The 22,685-nt window shown below is 41.7% G+C and overlaps 1 protein-coding gene across 2 annotated transcripts in view; it reads right to left on the minus strand.

Annotated features, from left to right (window-relative positions):
- Nucleotides 1–22,685, minus strand: part of TCF4 (transcription factor 4) — a 364,700-nt gene that overhangs the window by 155,587 nt on the left and 186,428 nt on the right. For both annotated transcript variants that reach the window (XM_024756812.1, XM_024756813.1), the window contains one exon: nt 22,582–22,646. In XM_024756812.1, coding sequence (XP_024612580.1) covers nt 22,582–22,646 — 65 coding nt within the window. The remainder of the gene's footprint in view (nt 1–22,581; nt 22,647–22,685) is intronic.

The following is a 22,685-nucleotide window of genomic DNA, read 5'->3' on the forward strand; positions in this document are numbered from 1 at the left end:
GGCCCAAGGAGGGAGGGGGGCCCCCGTCCCCAAAAAAAAAAAAAAAAAAAAAATGTTAGCATTATATTACTTTAGACATCTCTTTCAATGAGGGATTTGAAACAAAATATATCTATTTTTTTAAATCGTCCGTTAATTGACTAAAAATAAATCATTAAGATTTAACTCTCTTCTCATCACATCAGTTTCAAAGCAAATAGGGTGAAGTGTCTTGGGAAATCATTATTAAAATTTTAAAATGTCATTTACATCAATATTTAATACATGAATATGTATGACATTCACATGAAATGTATTCCAATTGGGTTCACATTTAAAGACCTTAAAGATTTTTGGTTTTGTTTTTAAGGAAAAACTAAATCCAGATTATTTCAAAGGTGAAAACAAACAGGTTGGAGAAATAACAAAACAAGGCCAAGGCCTCTGTAAGTCACTGTAACATCAGCTTGCACTGGACAATTTTTATGCTAAACTTGCAGCCCCCGAGCCTACTGCTTTGGCTTTCTCAACCATCACAGGGTTCACTAAGAAATGATCGACTGATGTTACTATAACATAAAGGGTGGTATATATTCAGTCGTATATTACAAGTGTGGCTTCTGTCCCTTGTGAAATGACCTATGAATTTAAATGTGTAGCAGGCAGAAAAACAAGTGTAGTGTTCTGAGACACAAACCAAAGGAACCCAAGTATATTCACCCAGATAAATACAAGTGTAACACTCAAAACACAAACAAAAGATGTACATAAAAAAAAAAATGTACATAACACGTTTTGTAGCCGATCCCATTTTCCTTACACTGTAGGGATCTTAGCGGCAAGAATGCCACAAATGAGCATCAGGCTAGCCAGGTTCTATTTGACGAAAGCTTGGACAAAGTGATTTACCTTCATGTACTCATTAGTGAAATGAGGAGTTGGATTAGATGATCTCTAAAGTATCAACAAACTCTAAAAGCAAGTGAATAAAAAAATAAAGTCTAAGTGATTTACTGACAACTTTGACTCACAGTTTCAGCTTGGAAATTGACAAAGACACTTTACCTTCCTTTGAACAAGATATCTGGCATCTCCGACTCAATATAACTAGAATGATTCCAGAAAGAAAGAACATTCTAGAAATTTCTGGGGAAAAAATGTGATAACAGCCAAGGAGTGGAAGTTGCTATTCCTTCTACACGAGGACTATGAGAACGTATTTCCTCCTTCCTCAAATGTGCATTAAGTGCAGAGTTCTAGGAGGGTAAACTTTGTCCATGAATTGCCTTCCTAAGGCAATCTGGATTCTTCAAAGTGATTAAAAAGGACATTCACAGCATTAGGCAGCAATGAAGTAAAGAAGTCACGTAGCCTTTTTTAATTTTAAAAAAATGTTTCTCTCAGAATTGTATTTCATCAAACATGCCATTGAATGTAAGATACATCATTATCTATTAACCACCAAGAAAGAAAAAAAAAAGTCGCCAATTAAATTGGCATGCCATAAGTTTCTGAGATGTTAACATGTGAAAAAGGTGTCTTAGAATCGAGTGTTGCACCGTAAAGCTTTGGCCCAGCACACGCCCAGCACCTTGGACAAAACCATCCTCCAAGAGGAATCGTAACGACGCAGGTAGGTCGTGAGTCCCATTGGACTCAACCCTCTCTCTGCACCCGCGTCATACTCACTAAACTTTTTTTTAAGGCAAATTATTTATCATTTATACTAAACAGAAATTAGGAAGAAAACACAATGCAGGCGAAATATGTGGCTCTTGAATACTTTCTGTATTTCTTATTCTTTTCAAGGGCAAAGAGCTGCTGCCTTATCCATGCAGTTTGGGGAACGTGTCAAAACGTTTCTGAAATGTTTGAAGGCTACCAGCACGTACTCTCCCGCCTCATTCCCTATTCTGACAGTCACAGACATGGGGAGCTAGAAGGTGTCTCATCAACTATCTGGGCCAAGGCTTCATTTTCAAGAGGTAGAAACTGAGCCTTAAACAATGCTGAAGGCAGGATAAGAACTCAGTTCCCTGACCTCCAGTCTATACGCTGCTAGATTCGAAACATTCTGCTCGATTATTCCTACCTTAGTTTACAAAGGACAACTTAGAAGAGGAGTCTTTTTTGTCTACTTGTCTGAATTTCCTCCAACTAACTTAATAAGAATACCTTTCTCTAACAGTGTCCTTCAAATGGGACAGAGAGTCTGAAACAAATTACTCAAGGTTTCTTAGATATTCCTTCTCACCCAGGTTCAGTGACAAAGGTTCGTTAAGTTGTAAATAATGAATGAGAAGAACTCTGTAAATCAAAGAAAGAGTAAAAGCAATGTATTCAATATTCCCTCACGCTGTCCCTTTCTCAATAATTTTTTTTTAATGAATGCAATGAAATATTTTCCTCTTGTTAAACTTAAGATACCACTAAATCATTCCCAAATTAGGAAGCATTCCCGGTGTGACTCAGTCAAAACCAAGCCCTGCATGTAGTACCAACCCTAATAGATGCTCCAATAAATACAGCTTCATGGGAAGACACTATGACCAAGCAAAGAATTAAACAGTATAACTCCTGTGCTGAAATGTGTATAATAACTTAAACTCTTTCCGCATCCCGAAAGTCCAGCTCAGTATCTCTAAGTTTTATAGGAAATGCCCTAGCCAGGCAGTCCATATGTCTGTAAAGTTAGCTACATTCCATGAAGTAGCGTGGTTATGATCTCAGGGACATTCTGCAATCTGCCCCAGACAGGGCAGTGTCAGGTTTGGCAGGAAAAGAACAAGAGTTCCACCTCATCCCAAACCACTTATGTCCCAAGCATTACTGTTGCTACACAAGCCAAATGTCCCATTATGACCTTCAAAGAAGACGCTATTGCTGTGAACCTAGGATTAAGATACGCTTCTGCTTCTGCCTAACCCCACCATGAAACACTGGGTGTACCCTGAAAACGAGTTTTTCATCCTATCACATAAACCCAGATCAACTGAAACCCCATGGGCCAAAAACTACCAAGACATTTTACACTATACCAGCTCAGTTCATCAAGACATTGGATCTCATGTTTTTCTCAACCTTAGATGGCCAGGTAGTATCCTCAAAAAGAGACTTCTTTTTGGCCAAAATATCCCAAACCGAGATGGCCAATGGGTTAATGTTCTTTTCTGAGCTCTTCAGTTATGCTGCTTCCTGTGTCTGAGGGCTGGCAGGCAGGGCACCCCTGTCAGAGCTGCAGAGAACTCTGCACATATCTCTGCTGTGTTCAGTCAAAATGAAAAGAACACAAGATGGCCCTCTGACACAGACAGCTGTCGATTAGAAGGCACACTCACACTTGGCCGGACAATGAGCGGCAGTGGAGGTGACAAGCGCTTGGCTAATCAGCTTGCCTATAAAATCACAGCCCTTCCCAGCACTACTCACATCAGCCCACGAGGCGACAGCATGTACAGTCTTCAGCTACCCTCTTCTCAGTCTCTACGTGTATGTGTCTCTCTCACTCGCCCACCCCGGTGTGATGAGGTCTGTGAGAAAGCCTCAATACAATATGCGTAAAAACAAAAATCAGGGCTTCCCTGGTGGCGCAGTGGTTGAGAGTCCGCCTGCCGATGCAGGGAACACGGGTTCATGCCCTGGTCCGGGAAGATCCCACGTGCCGTGGAGCGGCTGGGCCCATGAGCCATGGCCGCTGAGCCTGCGCTCCGCAACGGGAGAGGCCACAGCAGTGAGAGGCCCGCGTACCACAAAAAAAAAAAAAACTCACACCACAGGAAACTGATAAACAAGAATAGGAAAAGAAATCCCTGCAGCGAAATGACCCAAAAGAAAACAAAGTGATAAGACTAACCTATTCAGAGCTGGTTCACACTGATACTGACACAGCGATACGCAGTATAGGTAACCAGACATATGTATTAGACAAGAGGCAAAATGATCCGCCCCACCTCTTCCCCATTCTCCATCTTGTCTTTTGTCCCTCTAGCCACCAGAGAGAGCAATTTGGGGCTAGATCCTGGTAGAAGAGGCTAAAATTCTGAGCTTTACCAAATATTTAAATATTAGGGGACTTCCCTGGTGGCGCAGTGGTTAAGAATCTGCCTGCCAATGCAGGGGACACGGGTTCGAGCCCTGGTCCAGGAAGATCCCACATGCTGTGGAGCAACCAAGCCCGTGCACAACTACTGAAGCCCGTGTGCCACAACTACTGAAACCCCGCGCACCTAGAGCCCGTGCTCCACAACAAGAGAAGCCACCACAGTGAGAAGCCCGTGCACTGCAACAAAGACCCAACGCAGCCAAAGATAAATACATTTATTTTTTTTTAATTTTTTAAATAAATATTAGGAGTGGGGGTAGGGTGGAATGAATTGGGAAGTAGAGCTGAAGGGAGAAACTCAGGGGATCTGGAGACAGGAAATGTTGAGTTCCTCAAATCTTCCACTGATTTTCTTAATTAGCTAACTCTTTAGCTCAAAGATATTCCCTCTAAACTAATAAACAAATGCTAAATTCACTAAGGAGCTACCTTATGAGCCTGACAGATATTTTTACCCATTGATAGTCAAAATACCAACCTCTCTCTCTCTCCTCCCTGCTCTTTTACTTCTCTTTGGTTTCTAGAAGAACAGCTGGTTGGAAGCAGCGAATCAGGAGGCAAAACAAGGGGAGACAGGCAAAGTGGATACAGAGTCGAATTTGTGGCTGTCCACCTGCAGTCTGGAAGCTAAAACAGCAGAAGTCTACTTTAGATAAAGACGAATTAACAAATTACTACCTCACTGAAAGGGACCTTCAGGTAGCAGAGACCTTCCACAGCCACCCTGTGTCCTGACCACGTTCATTCGACTCTCCTTCCTTAGGTCCCCCAACCAAGAGTCCAATCCACCTGCTGTGCCGAAAATAAAACCCCTCAAGGTTTTTATAAAATCATTTTTAAAAGATCATGAAAGAGTGAAGAGAAGTGGGAAGAGGAGATACTGGGGATGAGTGTCCTTCGTCTTTTGAGAGTCCAAGAAAGAGTCCAAATTCAAGGCTTTTCCAGCTCTGCTCCAGCTCCAAGAACCTTGGAGGTACCTACAGTTGTCAAAGCCCGGACAGAAAAGGCAGTAAGACCATCAGCACAGGGTGACCCTGCTGCAGAACGTCCGCAGGGCCACTGTCTTCTTGCTCATCCCTGGAAGACAAAGCTGTCTTTCTTTGAGAGGAAGTGTGAGAAGCTACTCAACCTGCACCTGCAATCGTAAGCAACAAGCAGGAACAGTTCTAGGACAGAGCCTGAGACTGGCCACCGTCTCTCCAACACCAACACCTACAGCTTATCAGTCAAACCAGGACAGCAGGCCCTGCGTCCTGCCAGCTGCCAGGTAACTCAAGAAGCACACTGGGTCCCCACCCAGGGAATCCCCATGGCAGGGTGAATGGCCATGTCACCAGGATGCTAGCCAGCCAGTGAGTTTCTAAGGGCTTAGGACACTCTGCTCCCTCCTCTGCCCATGCTGTTTGAAAGCTGTATTATCATCCACATAGACCCCACCCATGGACACCAAAATACACCAACATCACACAGCCTTGGACTCTCAGATCACTTCAAACTCTTCACCACTGTTCCAGCTAATACCAAAATGGGCGCCTTCTGATAGAAAGCTTTTTCCCCCTTACGAAATCTTTGCTAAGCATAAAAATTCAAGAAGCAGAACCACTATAATTTCTGGGTCAAATGTCAGTTTGCGATATATAATATTGTAGTTTTCCCCAAATTTCATCAGCACTGAGTATTTCTAATATCGAATTCGGCCTTTTATTTTTAGTTAAGAAAGCAATGCTTACTATGAAAAAAGAATCTAACAATACGGCAGTCCGTCAAGGAAAAAGAAAAAGTATTTTGCATACATATGAAAACCAAGGAGGTCATTCAGGGCAAACCCAGTTCTTCCCTGTACACAGCTCAGAGCAGTGATGGGAGCAGCCCCTGGGCCACGTCACTCCCCTATCTCTTTCACCAGCTGGAGCTCTCTTTTACCAGTTGAAATACTGCGAGGGTCCAGCCCACTGTCATGCAGTCTCCACTGTCCCCTGGGGAGATGGGGACCAAAGGGGTGCTTGGAACAGCAAGAGTAGCCACATCACAGAGGCTAAGGGAACACTGGCTTGCCACCTCGGGCATCTCTTCTTGGAGCCTTTGACATCCAGGCACCATTTTAACGTCAGAACAGAAGAGGGAAGAAAGCAATCATTTCCCCAAAGGAGGAAGTTATTATTTAAAAAAAGCCCAGAGGACTTCCCTAGTGGTCCAGTGGCTAAGACTCCACACTCCCAATGCAGGGGGCCCGGACTCAATTCCTGGTCAGGGAACTAGATCCCACATACCGCAACTAAAGATCCTGCATGTGGCAACGAAGATCCCGCGTGCCACAACTAAAGATCCGGCACGTGGCAATGAAGATCCCGTGTGCCACAACGACCCAGCGCAACCAAATGAATGAATGAATGAATATTTAAAAAAAGAAGAAGAAGAAAAAGAAAAAGCCCGGGCTCTAGAGAAATTAGGACTGGAGGGAGTTGGACCACCTAACTGTCCTGCTCAAGTGCAAGCCTAGTTCAGACTTTCATGGCCTGCCTTTGTTGCTCTGAGGCTTTTCATCTGTAAGTTCATTCCACAGCTTCTTTCTCTCAAGAACATGGCACGTGCGTAAGCTCTTGTTTGTGGCAAATGGACCTTCTAGGAATCACACGTATTGAAAATAAGAGTATTGACCTTCCCGCTCGGCCAGGCTCACAGTTTGGTTCTGACCAGAACAAGAGCCATCTCATCAGTCCTCTCTCTCCAGTTCCATTAGGGCTGCCTGACACCCTATCTTGCACACTTGCTTCTTAGTTATTGCAAAGCTTTTACATATTTAGGGATCTTTTCCATCAAAATATTCTGGAATGGCTAGAGGCTCAGACACATGAATGATATCTGCTCACATGTGCTTTTTATCCAAGTTCACAGCTCCTGGTCACTGAGGGTAAACAGTGTTATCAGTGATTATTATGGATTTAGTCAAGTATATTTCATTCCTGTCATTTATGAGTACTTGTGTTGGCTCGTATTTACAATGTCGGGATTCCGTCACTTTGGTAACCTTCTGAGACAACGTTTTTCCAGTGTTACGGTGACATTTCAAAAACTCAGTATTTACAAGCAAACAACATCCTCTGGCTCCACGACAGTGCGATTCAGTGGTAGCGGAACAAAGGGACACTGGTCTAGAAATTTCTTCAGGATGTATTTCCAACTACTTCTGGCTATCACTTCGTAGTCTAGGGTGGCCCCGAGGCCTTTGGAAGAAAGAGGCTACAAAGACATCAAGTAAAATTTCAGTGTTACCTGAGACTGGAATTCTAACTGTTTTGTGTGGGTCCACCTGAATGAAGTCTGCTGTGTGATGCTGACAAGTCTCTTAACATCCCTGAGCCTTAGTTTCCCATTTGCTACTAAGCAGCATTGGGCACCAGGTGACATTTAGGTCCTTTCTTACTGTAACAATCCGTCCTAAAGATTTCAAAATTATACACAGACATAAAACTCATTATCATCGTTTTTCCATGTCCTACCTCAAGGATATGAGGAAAAGAATTCTGTGCAGGAAACAGAGAGAAGCAAACCGTTATCTACTCAACTCATCCACTTCTTCCCTTTGCCTACCCACCCTCTGCCAAGCAAGATGGACCAGGGACAGTGAGGGAGGATGAAACCTGAGTGACAGAAACACAGTTGGTATTACATTCACCCCTGAGCTTCAAAGCCTTTCCATTATCAGGTGGACCATGGTCCTCTCAGCAGTGGAGTAGAGAGGTACTGCCACTGACAGGTAACAGACAACGCAGGAAATACGCACCACACTGTACGCGATTTGGAGTTCCTTATGGGAGACATTCAAAATATTCTTTCTTGGCCCTCGAAAGACAATACTCTTGATATATAGATTGTGGAGGTCATCATATCCTCTTTAGAAACGCAGTCTTTCCTACTGACAGAAAGAGGTCTCAGTGCAGGAAGCTGGATGATACCTAAGTTAACAGTGAGAAGAGAGCTAGAACCATCTATGGGAAGACCCTGTGGGCTACCGGCGATGACAAAAAGCTTCACCAACTTTATCCAGGGATAAAGAAGCAATAGAGAAAATGATAAATCTGGAGCCAAAGGACTTTGTCCCCTAGTCCCACCTCTGCCACTTACTATTAATAGTGACAAAATCGCTCTGAGTCTCTGTTTCATTATCAATAAAAGGGGGTTAAAAAGAGTTCCTACCCCACTGGGGTCACAAGTTATATAACTTGTTGTTGGTTCATTTATTCGCTTACTCATCCATCCACTGACTCTCAAGCAAACAGAGTGTCCCCTATGAGGCATTCGGGAGAGAGTACAGGCCTGGTCCTGGGCCCTCTCTGCCCGTAGAGAGCGTGACAACGCTTGGGAGAGCACAGTGCATCAGAGGCTACCCGAGCACGGAGGAGGGCCCCCCTCCTTCTGGCCTGGATATAACAATGCGTGAGCTGGATCCTGGACACAGAGTGTGAGTTATCCGGTAAAGGAATATAAGGAGAGGAGAATGAGAGGCAGGAGGAAGATATTCCAGGCCAATGGAAGGGCCCTTGTAAAGACAGAGAGGACCGTGAGAGAGCCCTCAAGGGCAGCGCGGGCAGCTCAGTACGGCTGGAACACGAGATGTGAGTGGTGAGTGTGAAGGCCAAGGCTGAAGGCCGAGGCAGGGGCCAGGCTCTCTAAATCCCGTTCAAGACGCTAAGGCTGGGTCCCCAAAGCCATGGAGGGATGCTAAGCAAGGGCATAACAGCACTGGGGATTTTTGGAGACAATCACTCCAGCAGCCTTGTGAGAGTGGGAAGGTGGAGGTGGAGGGAAGTGGAGGGGTGGGGACAGCAACAGTGGTGACGGGGATGCAGGGGACGGAGTGGGTCTATTGCTGTAGGGAGCAGAATGGACCAGATCTGAAAACTGCGGGCTTATGGGGTTGGGGAGACAGGATAATCTAGGACGGTGGCTGGGGGACAGTCACCAAGCCGACAGACACAGATGGAAAGACTAATCCTGAGAGGAAGTTCAATCAATAAAATTCAAGGTCAAAAGCACAACACCTGAGGTGAATTACCTCATCGGTAACTGCCAGATTTTACTCTAGCCCCTTGAAAAATATATCCGAACAGATGTGAGAACGTCAACGTGAAAAGTTACGTGTTAGCGCCTCAGATTAGGTGACTACGCTATTATCAGCTCAAGCCCTCTCCCCAGACAGCGATAGCATGACCTTGGGGGGTGGGGGTGGGGTGCTATTTCACGATAAATATTTATTAAACACCCAGCTGAAGGTGTGGTGGAATACAGTATTGTTGAATGTTCTGATATGTTCCACTTGCTCACTAAGGTTCTACAGAGCTGACCTAGGATGTCTGCATTCTATTTCTAGAACAATACGTGTAAGTATCTAGAGCCCTGATCAAATGATTTGTGCCAGGTAACTAAGGGGACAGAGCGGACGGACTCCACAGGAGCCTCCAATCTTGGTTCTGTGAGTACTTCTGCAGGCATACTATGAAATCTGAGGGGGTACTAGAGTTAGCTAGGGTATGGTGAAATGAAAATCTGCTTTGTAATGAAGTAGGAAACAGAGACAGTCTGGAGTCCACGAATGATAGGGGGAATGTGTCTTCTGCCATTGGGAATAGAGCAGAAGTTCTCCTAGAAATAAAGCAAAGGATAATCCCTTTCCCGACACACGAAACACCAAACTTAAATATTCTTTCCATTGAGAAAATGGCACCCACAATTTGCACTCTGAAAACATATTCAAGCAAATCTTACTTGGTAGCTAAGTGGGAGTAGGAATGAGAGAAAGTGGTCCACGTTAGTGACTCCCTGGCTGAGACAGTTAAATGGCAGAGATGCAGAAAGACTCCTTGAGGGACAACGTCAGTAGTAGCAGCTGTTGACATTCTTCTTTGTCACATGTCACTGTCCATAGCAAATCTTTTACCACCTCTGATGTTATGTCGTACCAGTCACTCTACACATGACAGTTCCGAACTGCAGAGTTCAGAGTGACAGACAGACTTCACAGTTCAAAAGTACTGGTAATAGAGCTTTCCACAGGAGTGAATCACATCCAAGGAAGAACAAGTTGAGTTGATGGGGACTTCAAAGGAGTGGTATAGCCTGAGTCAAGCTGTATTCTCCAACTTGTGCATGAGTTGTGTGTGAAAAGTTTGTTTAGAACTTATAACGCATTTTTCTACTAAAATACTTATAAAGTTGAAATACTTCTAAGATCTTGAATTCTGATTCTCTTGGGGTTTTAGAACTTAATTGTAAGCAATGACCCTAAGACTCTAGGATTCAGGCTTGTGCCCATACTAGGCTTTGAATCCTGTGAAACATAAGAGGTGCAGAAAATATCCTAGCTTATCACAGACTGGACAAAATCTCGTAGGTCCAGGCAGCCCCCAATGGAACCAAATAACCATTGGTTTTAAGCAATATTCTTATCAAAAAAAAGAAAATTCATCATTGAAACATGCAACCGTTTTTAATCTGGGCTGGTGATCAGTAACGCTACCTGATTTTCTCTCTTCTCTACGGTAACTATCATTAACATTTTTCTCTCACTTCATCCTGTGAAACCATCTACCTTTCAACTGTCATGAGAGGATATTTTCTGAGTCTAAACTCGCTTTGGGTCAGGGACCCAGCTCTCATTCCCTCTGTCCCTTTCACATCCAGTCCTTTTGAAGAGCACAAAACATGCTTTCTATGATACCATGTAATGAGTAACCTTCATATTCTCCCAAAAGGGTACATAGTTTTCTTCCTATTCACAGAGTCGGCATGTTGTCTTTAGATTTTTCCATGACTATATGAAGCAAATTTGTAAACGTTTCTTCTTAGATATTCACTGTAAGAGTAGCATGATTAACTCCTGATGAATAACTATTCATACTCACTATTATATAACTATGTAATATATACTGACACCCTACATGCCTTAAGTGGGAATAAGGTTATGCTTAGTTTATTTCAGTGAATATTTTCCTATTATTTCTGTTTGGATAAAAATTATTTTACAGGCATCATTACTGACCCAATCTTCAACAAAATATGCATGTTAGGGTAAGGGATTTAATCCAATAGGAATCTACGTATATATGACTTGTATGACCTACTAACTCATTCCCTCTTCATATTATTTCCTATTCTGCTATTAGGATGATCAAACGGATCTCAGAGAGGCTTGTAAAAATCTCTATGAAAGCACAAAATGAGTTAAGGTTTTGATCGCGATTTTGTAACCTTTATTTTTATTTAATAGTCACTTCAGAATTAGAGGTACATTTTAGGATCCTTTCCCTTTGACTTTATTTATACCGTGTTGATGGTAGTCAGACTCAATGTTTCCTTCCTGTAGCTTGTGTGGTACTTTTTTTTTATATGTAAAGATGAAGGGAGAAGGAAAACAAAAGTAAGAAAAAAATGAAAGAAACTTATCATCGGAGTATGAGAAGAGCTAGCTACTTAGCTAAATAAAAATAACATATTTAGTGATTTGTAATATAAGAATAGAATGAACTCGCTGGGGCTCAGGAGGTCTGCAATATGCAAAAGGTATCTTGCCAATTTAATTGAGGTAGGAGTTATTTAATTTTTTACAGGTATAGTTTTCAATAAAACTACATATGCCTATAATACTGCAATGGCAGATGTGTCTCGATTATTAGAGGTGGGCTCAAGGGAATATATACAATGGATCTTGAAATCTGTAAGCAGCTGTTTGGGGGGGGCGGTGAAATGATGGGGGAGGGCACTGTACCACACATGTTCCTTAAGTGCAGCGATGTTTTGTTATTTTACTGCAGGTGTATTACAGAGATGAAATTTAATAACTTACTGTATACAATACCAATAAAACTGAAAAGATTCAGTGCCCTGCTGTTCATTATTGTGGTACAAATGAGCTCGGATTATTCTGTGTGCATGCACGGGCAAACCCCGACACAGAGACCCCTACGTCTAGAGCTCTGGAGGATGGTCACTGCTTGAAAAACCTCAGGGATGTTCTTCCTTAATTGCTTTCTTATCACTGAATTCTCATCCCAAATTCATGTAAACGTGACTTTGAGGTGGGTTAAAAATAAGATATATTTGGTATTTTTTTAAAACGTCAGAGAAAGCCTTCACCAGAAGAGGTCTTTCGAAGGCACGGGTTAATGGAATGAAGGGATATATAGATTTCCTTAAGTACCATAAGAATGTTAATATATTGTGATAATATTTTCTATTCAACAGAACCTAGGGAAGTACTAGTCTAAAGATGCTATCCCATCAAAATTTGACTTTTCCCTTTATTAAGAAATGTCTGATAAAAACAAGTGCCATACTGTGAAAAAACATTTGTGCACTAGAAATGCGAAAGCAAATGCAACTATGTGTTAGTGCCGGTTTTCTTCTCCCAAGAAATTACTTCTGTTAGATAATAAATAACACAATGAACATAAAACGTACTTGCTTTAGGAAGCTCAGTTTAGTTTATCTGTGAGTGAAAGCATCTGTAAAGAAATCCACATAACCATTGAGAACACACACACACAATTTTTCAAAGGATGGGGTTCTTCAATTCTAAGCAGGTTACCACTATCAGGCATGGCAGCAGACTCAATATCTGTCCCTTTCTTAAATATTTACTTCTAAAAAGATTAGGGGGTTTTGTCGGTAACTTGCAGTGTTCCCACTATTTTAACTTGGGGTTTCAGTTTTAAGAGTTTCAGGAGACATTTCCTAATGATGGAACCATTTCAAGTATGATCACACACAGAGGAATAAATGTTTCTGCCATTTCATATTGAAAAGTGAAATTCAGCATTCTTCTGATGCTGAATGGCGAGTCTGCTGTCTTTTTTATGGAAAGAAGCTATAGGGCTATAGTGACTTCTACAGGATGGGTAGATATATTTCAGCATTAAATTTTACCAAGTACACCTCAATTGCTCAAAAACAATTAAGTCAATTGTTTGTTTAGTCATTAACTGATTTTCCCTTCTCTCTTTACATGTCAAAAGTATAAAGATGACCTGTAGTCCTAATTGCTAGTGGTTATTAAAAACCCCTCAACACTTTTCATAAGGAAAGAGAAGTTAATCCGAATATTCAGGTGAAATTTCATTTAGGATATGAGGACACCGTGTTTTTGGTGTCTCATAAATCATCTCAAAGCAACGTCAAAGGTTTTTTATGTGTTACCTGTCCTGAACTGTTTAGAAAACTTGCCTAGACTTCTAACACATATTTGTCATTTTATATATGACAAAGTGAGTTAAATGTCATAAACAAAAAAATGATGGGGTCACATTTAAAAGCCTGCTAAAAGTATTGTTTTACAACTTTCTATGTAGTTCTTGTATTTGGGGAACAATCATTTGATCTATGAAGAATCCAAATTTGTGTAATTGCAAACCGTATTCTGCCTGCACTGCACGAAAAGGAAGAGGCCCAGATATAATCCACACATTTGTAAGAAAGTGCTCGTGCCGTTGCTAAAATGTGAATTGGCATCTTCTACCCCAGCCTTGTCACAGGAAATCTTCATTGGTTTTAATGAAATTGCACATGCTAATTCTGAAGATGTTACAGAATAGATTATTCATATAGGCACATGTGGTGTATTTTTAAAAAACAACAAAAAAAGCAGGCTGGGCTGTAAGGAACCGTGTGGCCTGCCCTCTTCTCTGCCTTTCCAACCGTGTTCAGGGTTCCAGTTGACCCTGAGAAGCGACTCCATTCTAAGCAATATGTTAGACCCAGATTCTCCAGTGGGCCTGGAATCTACCAAACGTGGTTTTCCAGATGGGCTCTCATACAGACCTACCTCTGAGTTTAGAAACCTCACCAGGAGCTCGGGGCTCAGGGAACCCAAGTTGGAAAAGCACTGGCTTTAAAACCAGGCATTTTAAAGTCCAAAGCCTGGCTCTGAAACTTAGTTAGGGTGAGATCTTGGGTCTGCTTAATTCTTTTTTTTTTTTTGCGGTACGCAGGCCTCTCAGTGTTGTGGCCTCTCCCGCTGCGGAGCACAGGCTCCGGACGCGCAGGCTCAGTGGCCATGGCTCACGGGCCCAGCCGCTCCGCGGCACGTGGGATCTTCCCGGACCAGGGCACGAACCCGCGTGCCCTGCATCGGCAGGCGGACTCTCAACCACTGCGCCACCAGGGAAGCCCCCATTTTCTTAATTCTTAAATGAAGATAATAATAATCACCCCAGGGCTTTGTACTGGCACCTAGTATTAGTCCCCCCAGCTTCCTCTACATTGAGCCCAGACTAAGGTTCAGAAATTCACTCATCAGCCATGTCTGGGTTGTGCGTGGACGTATGGCTCCACTGTCTCAGTGATCCTTGACAGAGCTACTTCATCGGGCAACACAGCAAACCACCTGACTCAGTCGGTCAGCCACCAATGGTCAACCTTGTGAGATCTTTAAGAACAATTACTAAAATATAGAGGAGCAATCTGAGAATTTGAGAAAAACCTTGGTGCTTATAAAAAGATTAATCTAATAGGTGGGGGTACAGAGATTGCCACAAGGTTCCAAATTTCAGCAAAAGAACACTAGAGTTTGTGTACAAGGAAACAGCCTGTAATCACATCTTTCCTCCTGCAATTAAAGCACTTCTGACCATTAGCCTGAGCCATAAGCTATACCTTAAGAAATCTGAAGGATGCTTTAATATTTCCAGTCTCCTCCAGGTAAGGAACCATATTTAATACAAGGATTATTAACATTTTACTTGTATATGTATGAACACTGAAATTGACAGCACTGAAATGAACAATGAAATAAAGCTCCTTAAAGAAGAATGTCAGCTATAAATGTAGAAGGAATGATGGAGTTTTAAAAAAATCACTAGTTCAAAACCCTCTGGGTTCAGGCAAGTGTCATCAATGCATGCTAAAACCATCAGGTCAAAAATTGTTGGGGAACAGGGATCTATGCCCAGTGCTAAAGTATAAACACAAAGATTGTTTGCTCACTTCGTCCCAGCTTACCTTATAAATACTACCAAATGTAAAATAGATAGCTAGTGGGAAGCAGCCGCATAGCACAGGGAGATCAGCTCAGTGCTTTGTGACCACCTAGAGGGGTGGGATAGGGAAGGTGGGAGGGAGGGAGACGCAAGAGGGAAGAGATATGGGGATATATGTATAGGTATAACTGATTCACTTTGTTATAAAGCAGAAACTAACACACCATTGTAAAGCAATTATACTCCAATAAAGATATTAAAAAAGATTGTTTGCTAATTACAAAGGGGAAAAGGTTTCTATACAATGGACCGACCTGGGGGTCTCCACTTCTACCAAGTGGTTAAAGTCAGTGTTACCAGTAGCAACACATCTTGACATTATACGCCTCCAGATGAAACGCAGTATGAAGCACATAGCATTAACTATGAGATACTCAGGCCAAAATGTTTAACTTCCGTCTGAATCAGCTTTTCAAGCCGAATTTTCAATTTGTAGGCAAGACAAGTGATAGATTAACAAATTAAACAGCACCACAAATAAATAATCCAACAGTTCAAGTAGGGGACATATTTTTCAAGACAACTGGCCTGCTCTCTTTAAGGTAAATATCACTTTTTTAAAAGTTACAGGAACTGTTCTAGTTTAAAAGAAATTCTAAAGAGACACAGAAGCAAGATACAGTGCATAAATGCAATGCCTGGGGGGAAAAGGAGCTATGAAAGCCATCTTCATGGGGACAAATGAAGAAATTTTCATCTGGATTGGGTATTAGATTAGGAAACTATTGTTAATTTCTTTAGGGGTGATAACTGTATTTTAGTTAAATAGGTGAGTGTTCTTAATTTTCAGACACATGATGAAAAATCTAGGGGTGAAATCTTATCTGATCTGCCACTTAAAAACGGGGCACTGAAAAATATATATACTTACACACACACACACCCAAGGCAAATATAACAACTATTAACAACTGTTTAAGTGGCACTTCATTGTATTATTTTTTTCAACTCTTCTGAGTTTTTGAAATTTTATACTATATAAGATTCAAGAAAATTCTGTACATTAAATAAATGGTGCTCGATTCTCCCCCTTAACGTCCAGAAAGCTGCTGGTGGGGACCGAAGGGAGGGTATATAAGACCTTTCCTTTGCTTTTCCCCCTTATACCTAACACTTCACTTGAGGGCCAAAAAATATTTGTTAATCAACACAGTGAAAAAATGGCTCCATTCTCCCCTTTGGTGTGTGTTGGGTGGCTGTCGGGAGAGGGGCATACCCACCATAGCAATGCCCCCACAACAAAGGAGCTGCTGACCGAAAAACAGTGCTTGGGGGCAGAGTCCCGATGGCATCACCCTGCAGATTTGGTCCCTGTGATTTCTGACACCATCGTGATTTTAAATATTCTGTCCCACCGTCCACACCAGCAAATTCAAAAACAACAGGCCTGGAGTCTGACCTTTGGTTCCAATAACACACCCACTTTAAGGAAACCAAGAACATCTCCAATTCCCTCCTTTGGGAACCTTCAGACCTAGAACAGTGAGGCCACCAGGCTAGTACTCAACGCCAAGAAAGTCAGTGACGAGTGACTCTCCAGGATCTGACCTCTATGTCATTCCAGGGTCTGCACTGCACTTTCGAAGGAAGGGCTTCCAAAGGACTTTCTTTAAGAGGGTATGATTTCTGGTTTTCGGAGACAGGAAAACGCTGCTCACTATAACTGCTCTCCAGCCTTCACTCTCTCAGAATGATTCCTAAAAGTGATGCTGGGGAAATAAGCCTCAGGTCGTCACAATCCTCACCCTGCCAGGTACAGAATTCATATAGGGCAAGATAGAGCTGACCTGGCCCCTGCCCTCCGGGAGTTTACAGACTCTGGGTGGAGACCAGCATTCAACAAACATCAATAATGGTACATTAAAAAAGCACCACGAAGGCAAAGCAGAGCGCTAAGGCAGATACATGGATGGAAGAGGTTCGGAAGAAGGTTACGTAGGACCAGGTACGAATGACGGCACACTATAAACAAACATTTAACCATAACGCCAAGTTAAATACCAAGACGTATTCTGCTTCCACAAGACCTAAATGGCCATTTTCATAAGAAGAGACAAAGGATTTCACAGCTTTTCTGCGTATATCCTTTCTATTTTGATTTCAGATAAGAAACACTGGAAGGGTCCAAAAGTTTTAGAATTAAGGAATTTGTAGTTCTTTTTGTATCAAAAATAAAAAGAACTAAAAGAAGAAAATGTATTCTTAAATGTATAATTCATTTCAGAACCAACTACATAGGTTTAATTTCAATGAATCCAAAACAACTTGGTTTGTGAGTGCACTAAATCACATACAGAGAAGACCTTTACATGTCCTCTACAGCTGCAAAGTTTCTGCAGTTTAACAAAGGTATCTGAGATTAGGCCTAATTCTTAAATCCCGTCAGTTTTAAGATCTAAACATCAAATAACTTTATCAGCATAATCCTATTTGATTACTTGCTGAGAAAGAAAAAGAATGTGGATAAGGTTAGAGCCTTGGACTTCACTAGAGAAAACAAGATATGGGCTGGGATATTCAGTTGTGGGGTTTTGTATAAAGATTTCGAGGCATCTTACTGATTTTCAGAATATCACTAATTTTCACTGCCTTTTAAATGAAGCACATATGCAATATATTCCTATGTCTTGAAAAACCAAAGTAAGGCAAGAAATCTAAAAGCTTTTTCAAGGTCAGTGGCAACACTAGATTTTGAACACAAGTCTTTAAATAGAGTAGATTCCTATAGAACATTCTAGGAAATCATCAAACCTAGCTGCACATTAGAATCACTTGGGGAGTTGTCAGAAATGCAAAGGCCCAACTCATAAGATGAGATTTTAATTGGTCTCAGATAGGGCCCAGCTCTCCACATATCTCAGACACACACACACACACACACACACACACACACACACACACACACACACACACACACACACACACACACACACAAAACCTTGCCCAGGAGATACTAATAAAGAAACCATTGCTTTAGACTTGAGCTATCTCCCAGAAAGAAAAGACAAACACTTCCTGATAATCAATACTCAACTTCCATTTAAGGGGAAAACTTCTGCCTTAATACCAAGCATTTGTGTTGACATCACCACCTCACTCAAAAACAGTAGATCTCGGAGAAGATTAAGAAAGACAAAAAAAGTTTGCAGTCACCAAACATCCTATTCAAAGCAGCAAAAGAGGCCAACAGTAAGTGACATTTTTCCCTTTTGTCATGCACAGTGAGGCCCATTAGGTATTAGCTATTGGTTATCGTATTAAGATTGGACTATCCTGCGAAAAACTTTATTTCCGCTCGTTTTCATTTCAGTCAGACTTTCCATTATAAATTTTATTTTCCCTGCCAGTAAAAAAAAAAAAAAAAATTTAAGATCTAAACATCAAATAACTTTATCAGCATAATCCTATTTGATTACTTGCTGAGAAAGAAAAAGAATGTGGATAAGGTTAGAGCCTTGGACTTCACTAGAGAAAACAAGATATGGGCTGGGATATTCAGTTGTGGGGTTTTGTATAAAGATTTCGAGGCATCTTACTGATTTTCAGAATATCACTAATTTTCACTGCCTTTTAAATGAAGCACATATGCAATATATTCCTATGTCTTGAAAAACCAAAGTAAGGCAAGAAATCTAAAAGCTTTTTCAAGGTCAGTGGCAACACTAGATTTTGAACACAAGTCTTTAAATAGAGTAGATTCCTATAGAACATTCTAGGAAATCATCAAACCTAGCTGCACATTAGAATCACTTGGGGAGTTGTCAGAAATGCAAAGGCCCAACTCATAAGATGAGATTTTAATTGGTCTCAGATAGGGCCCAGCTCTCCACATATCTCAGACACACACACACACACACACACACACACACACACACAAAACCTTGCCCAGGAGATACTAATAAAGAAACCATTGCTTTAGACTTGAGCTATCTCCCAGAAAGAAAAGACAAACACTTCCTGATAATCAATACTCAACTTCCATTTAAGGGGAAAACTTCTGCCTTAATACCAAGCATTTGTGTTGACATCACCACCTCACTCAAAAACAGTAGATCTCGGAGAAGATTAAGAAAGACAAAAAAAGTTTGCAGTCACCAAACATCCTATTCAAAGCAGCAAAAGAGGCCAACAGTAAGTGACATTTTTCCCTTTTGTCATGCACAGTGAGGCCCATTAGGTATTAGCTATTGGTTATCGTATTAAGATTGGACTATCCTGCGAAAAACTTTATTTCCGCTCGTTTTCATTTCAGTCAGACTTTCCATTATAAATTTTATTTTCCCTGCCAGTAAAAAAAAAAAAAAAATTAGTATGAGGTAGCAATTTGGCAAGAACATTTCAAGCCTGGGTGTGATTTCCGTACTCCAATTTGATTTAAATTAGTTTTGCCATATTTAGTGAGAACTAAAAAAAGTCCGTTTGGCCACTTTGGTTTCTATGGGTTTATTTTCTGTACAATTTCGAAAGGCTGAAAAAGTCACCGAGTTCATTTCTGATAATTTTATATGGAAGTGCATTAATGAATTCATATCATCCCATTACCATTTTCAATGAAAACAATTTAATCGCTAATAAAGAACCCGCCGGCTTTTGTTTCTCAGCTAAGACACCCACTTTTAAAAAGTCCCATGTCTATCACTATTAGTGGTACATCCTCAAGAGACACATGACGGATATGTATTTTTTTAACCTGATGCATTCTGAAACAACAAACATTTCAAAATAAGAGTTTATTTCTCCAGGACAGCATGTGGCTACCTGTTGCTCACCATCACTATTTCTCTGCACCAAACAAAAGGCTACTGGAACTGGAAGAAGCACGTTCATACGTAACAGTGCTCACCCCTGGAAGTCCACAGGACACACTGTTATAATACGATAAAGCAGTTTTTGGAGCCCCTCGGGGCACAGCATCTAAAGGACTTCCATCCAGCATCTCTATAAAGTAGTAAACATGAGAAAACAAAAAGCTGCCTCTCCACGAGTCACTCACCTTGCCACACAGTGGGGAATCGGTTCAGCTGTGATCTGCTATTTAGACTTGAAGCCCAAGACACCGAGACTCTGCCTTTCTTTTGGGTTTGCATAGCTGGTGTTGGAGACAGGGATTCAAAAAACAATTCGGCACAAGAGAAACTCACTCACTGGGAGATACACTAGGGTCTGTTCTAGTCTCAGATTTCACCGAAAGCAGAAATTCAAAATATGTACCCTTTTCCTCTCCAGCCCCGATCTCCTCAATCAGGGAATTTCCAAAATTGTGCTCTTTGCTTTTCTCCTTAAGTGATCACACCGTTTATGGACACTGCTGAGCCCAGGCTAAGCAAAGAGAGAGTCGGTCCTTGCAAGACTCACAATCATGAAGCAGAAATAAGGATGAAAGAATCTCCACACTCCACGGCTCTATTATGAAGACTTTTTAAGAAAAGCGGATGCAGCCGTACTCCTGTATACAACAGAATTTTCCTGGACACAAATGTCTCAAAAGGAGACATTCCCCAGGCCCAGACATTCAGCCATCACACGCCAGTCCGTCCACCTCTAGTCCACCCTCTGCCCCTTTCCACTTCTCACCTTGTGTCTGCCAAAAAAATTAACTTCAGTCTCACCCGAGGGAAGTGTTGCCCACAAACCGAGGGAGGGTCTGTGTCCCAGCACATACACTGACAGACTCACGCGGTCTGGATGATGCTTTCACAAGTTAAGGGGCCTCGCGCTTACTCAGCAGAGGAAATCTTTGTGTCTGGGAGGAATCACGCCAATTCCTATTAGGAAGAAAGGATACAGGGGCGAGGAAGCCTATTCTCTCATTGACCAGAAAAAGAGGCCCGTCGAAAACAGAGACCTCTGCCATGACCATCAGCGAACAGGAAGGATGTTGTCAACTTTCTTCTCCCCCAAAACTCAAACGGCCTCTGCCTTGACCCTGAGAAACCAGATACACAGGAACAGGCTCTTCAGCAGGAATTGAGAGCTTTACACCAGAGACTCGGCGCTAGGAGGCTCGCTGCCGAGCTATCTACCCCGCACATTTGCACTCACATTCCAAAGATGTTTCCGTTGTGCTGGAATGGCTGTAAATTTCTTTCCTGCGGAATTCTTTCCAAACAAACTGCCATAAACTGTACTCTGCGGCTAGCGCAGCAGGAGCGCTTAGCCCAGCACCGTTCACCTCATCACAACCAATCTCTCAGATGCCGAATATGACTGAATGGATGGCTGGGCCAAAGGAGAAAACTTTAAAAATGCAAATCTATCCAGAAAAAACAAAACAAGACAAAACACCACCACTCCACCAGAATTCCACCTTTCGTGATCCCTGACTGATACCTAAAGGAAACCTTCTTGAGCAGGCTCTATTTAATGACTCAAACTGTTTGCTTACGTTTTCCAGGATCCATGAAACAGGTTGTTTTTTTAAAAAAAATCAAAATGGATTTTTTTTCCATATCATTAAAGAAAACGGGAGGGTGAGAGGGTTCAGGAGAGCAAGCATTCCCTTCCCAGCACGAAAAGAAGGTACATTTCTGTTTGGGTGAATAATAAAACACTAGAAAGCTTTGAGTCTGAAAGAGGATGATTAAATTCTATCCGGAGTTTTCCAAAGTAAGAAACCCACGCCCTTAGAAAAAGAAAGTCTAAATCTTTAGAGGAAAAAAATAATAAGATTTGAAACATGTGATTAGTACCGATACTGAAATTAAAAAGCAAGCGTCTATAAAAACTCAATTGTCTTGAAACAAAGCTTACACTTTGGGCTATGGATAGTATTTTTAGAACTGGGCTTTCTCTGGAGAGTTGAAAGTATGCAAATGCAGAGTGCCCAGACACACACACACACACACACGCTATACCTTTGTATGACACTGGCATTTTATTATTTAATTAAAGTACTCTTATTTTTCTAGCTCACGCATGCTTCCCTTGAGACGGCTTTGCTGTTAGCCTGCTGGCCTTGACTTCCAGCCAAAAACAATTCAGAAACAAAAAGGGACAACAAATCATATTTTCATAGACATTTTTATCCCTCAATACAACCCTGTTTTCACACAACATCCTACAGCCCCTATGAAAACTATAATTTAGGGCAGTAGCCACCCGAACCCAGGATCTGACACATGGCTGCACAAAGCATTTCCAGTCTAAGAAATTCTTAAGTTCTTAATTGCAAATAAACTCTTTTGATAGAACCACTCTACCCGAGATCGCTGGTTTGCAAACGGTGCCACTGGTACCGGCTGATGGATTAAAAAAATAACAACAAGCCAGCGAATACAATTCTGATACGATGAGGTGTTTATGACTTCCACGCTCTGTGTTATTTCATTACTTTTTAAAAAGAGACAGGCATCGGCAGATTTTCAGGGCATTAGTGCCACAGTCTAAAATGCATCATCTAATTTACAAAACAAAGTGATTTACCAGGTTCATTCTCTCTCAACCCTTTCCCAAAGCAAGATTCTCACTTACCTGGTGGCAACCCTGTAAATTTGATTCTCTCCCATAAGATGAGTAGGAGCCCCTTTCTGTTTTACCTGCCAAGAGAAACAACAAAAAAAGTGTAAATTGTGTTT

This window comes from Neophocaena asiaeorientalis, unplaced genomic scaffold, assembly GCF_003031525.2.
Source record: "Neophocaena asiaeorientalis asiaeorientalis breed wild unplaced genomic scaffold, Neophocaena_asiaeorientalis_V1.1 scaffold133, whole genome shotgun sequence".
Taxonomy (NCBI): domain Eukaryota; kingdom Metazoa; phylum Chordata; class Mammalia; order Artiodactyla; family Phocoenidae; genus Neophocaena; species Neophocaena asiaeorientalis.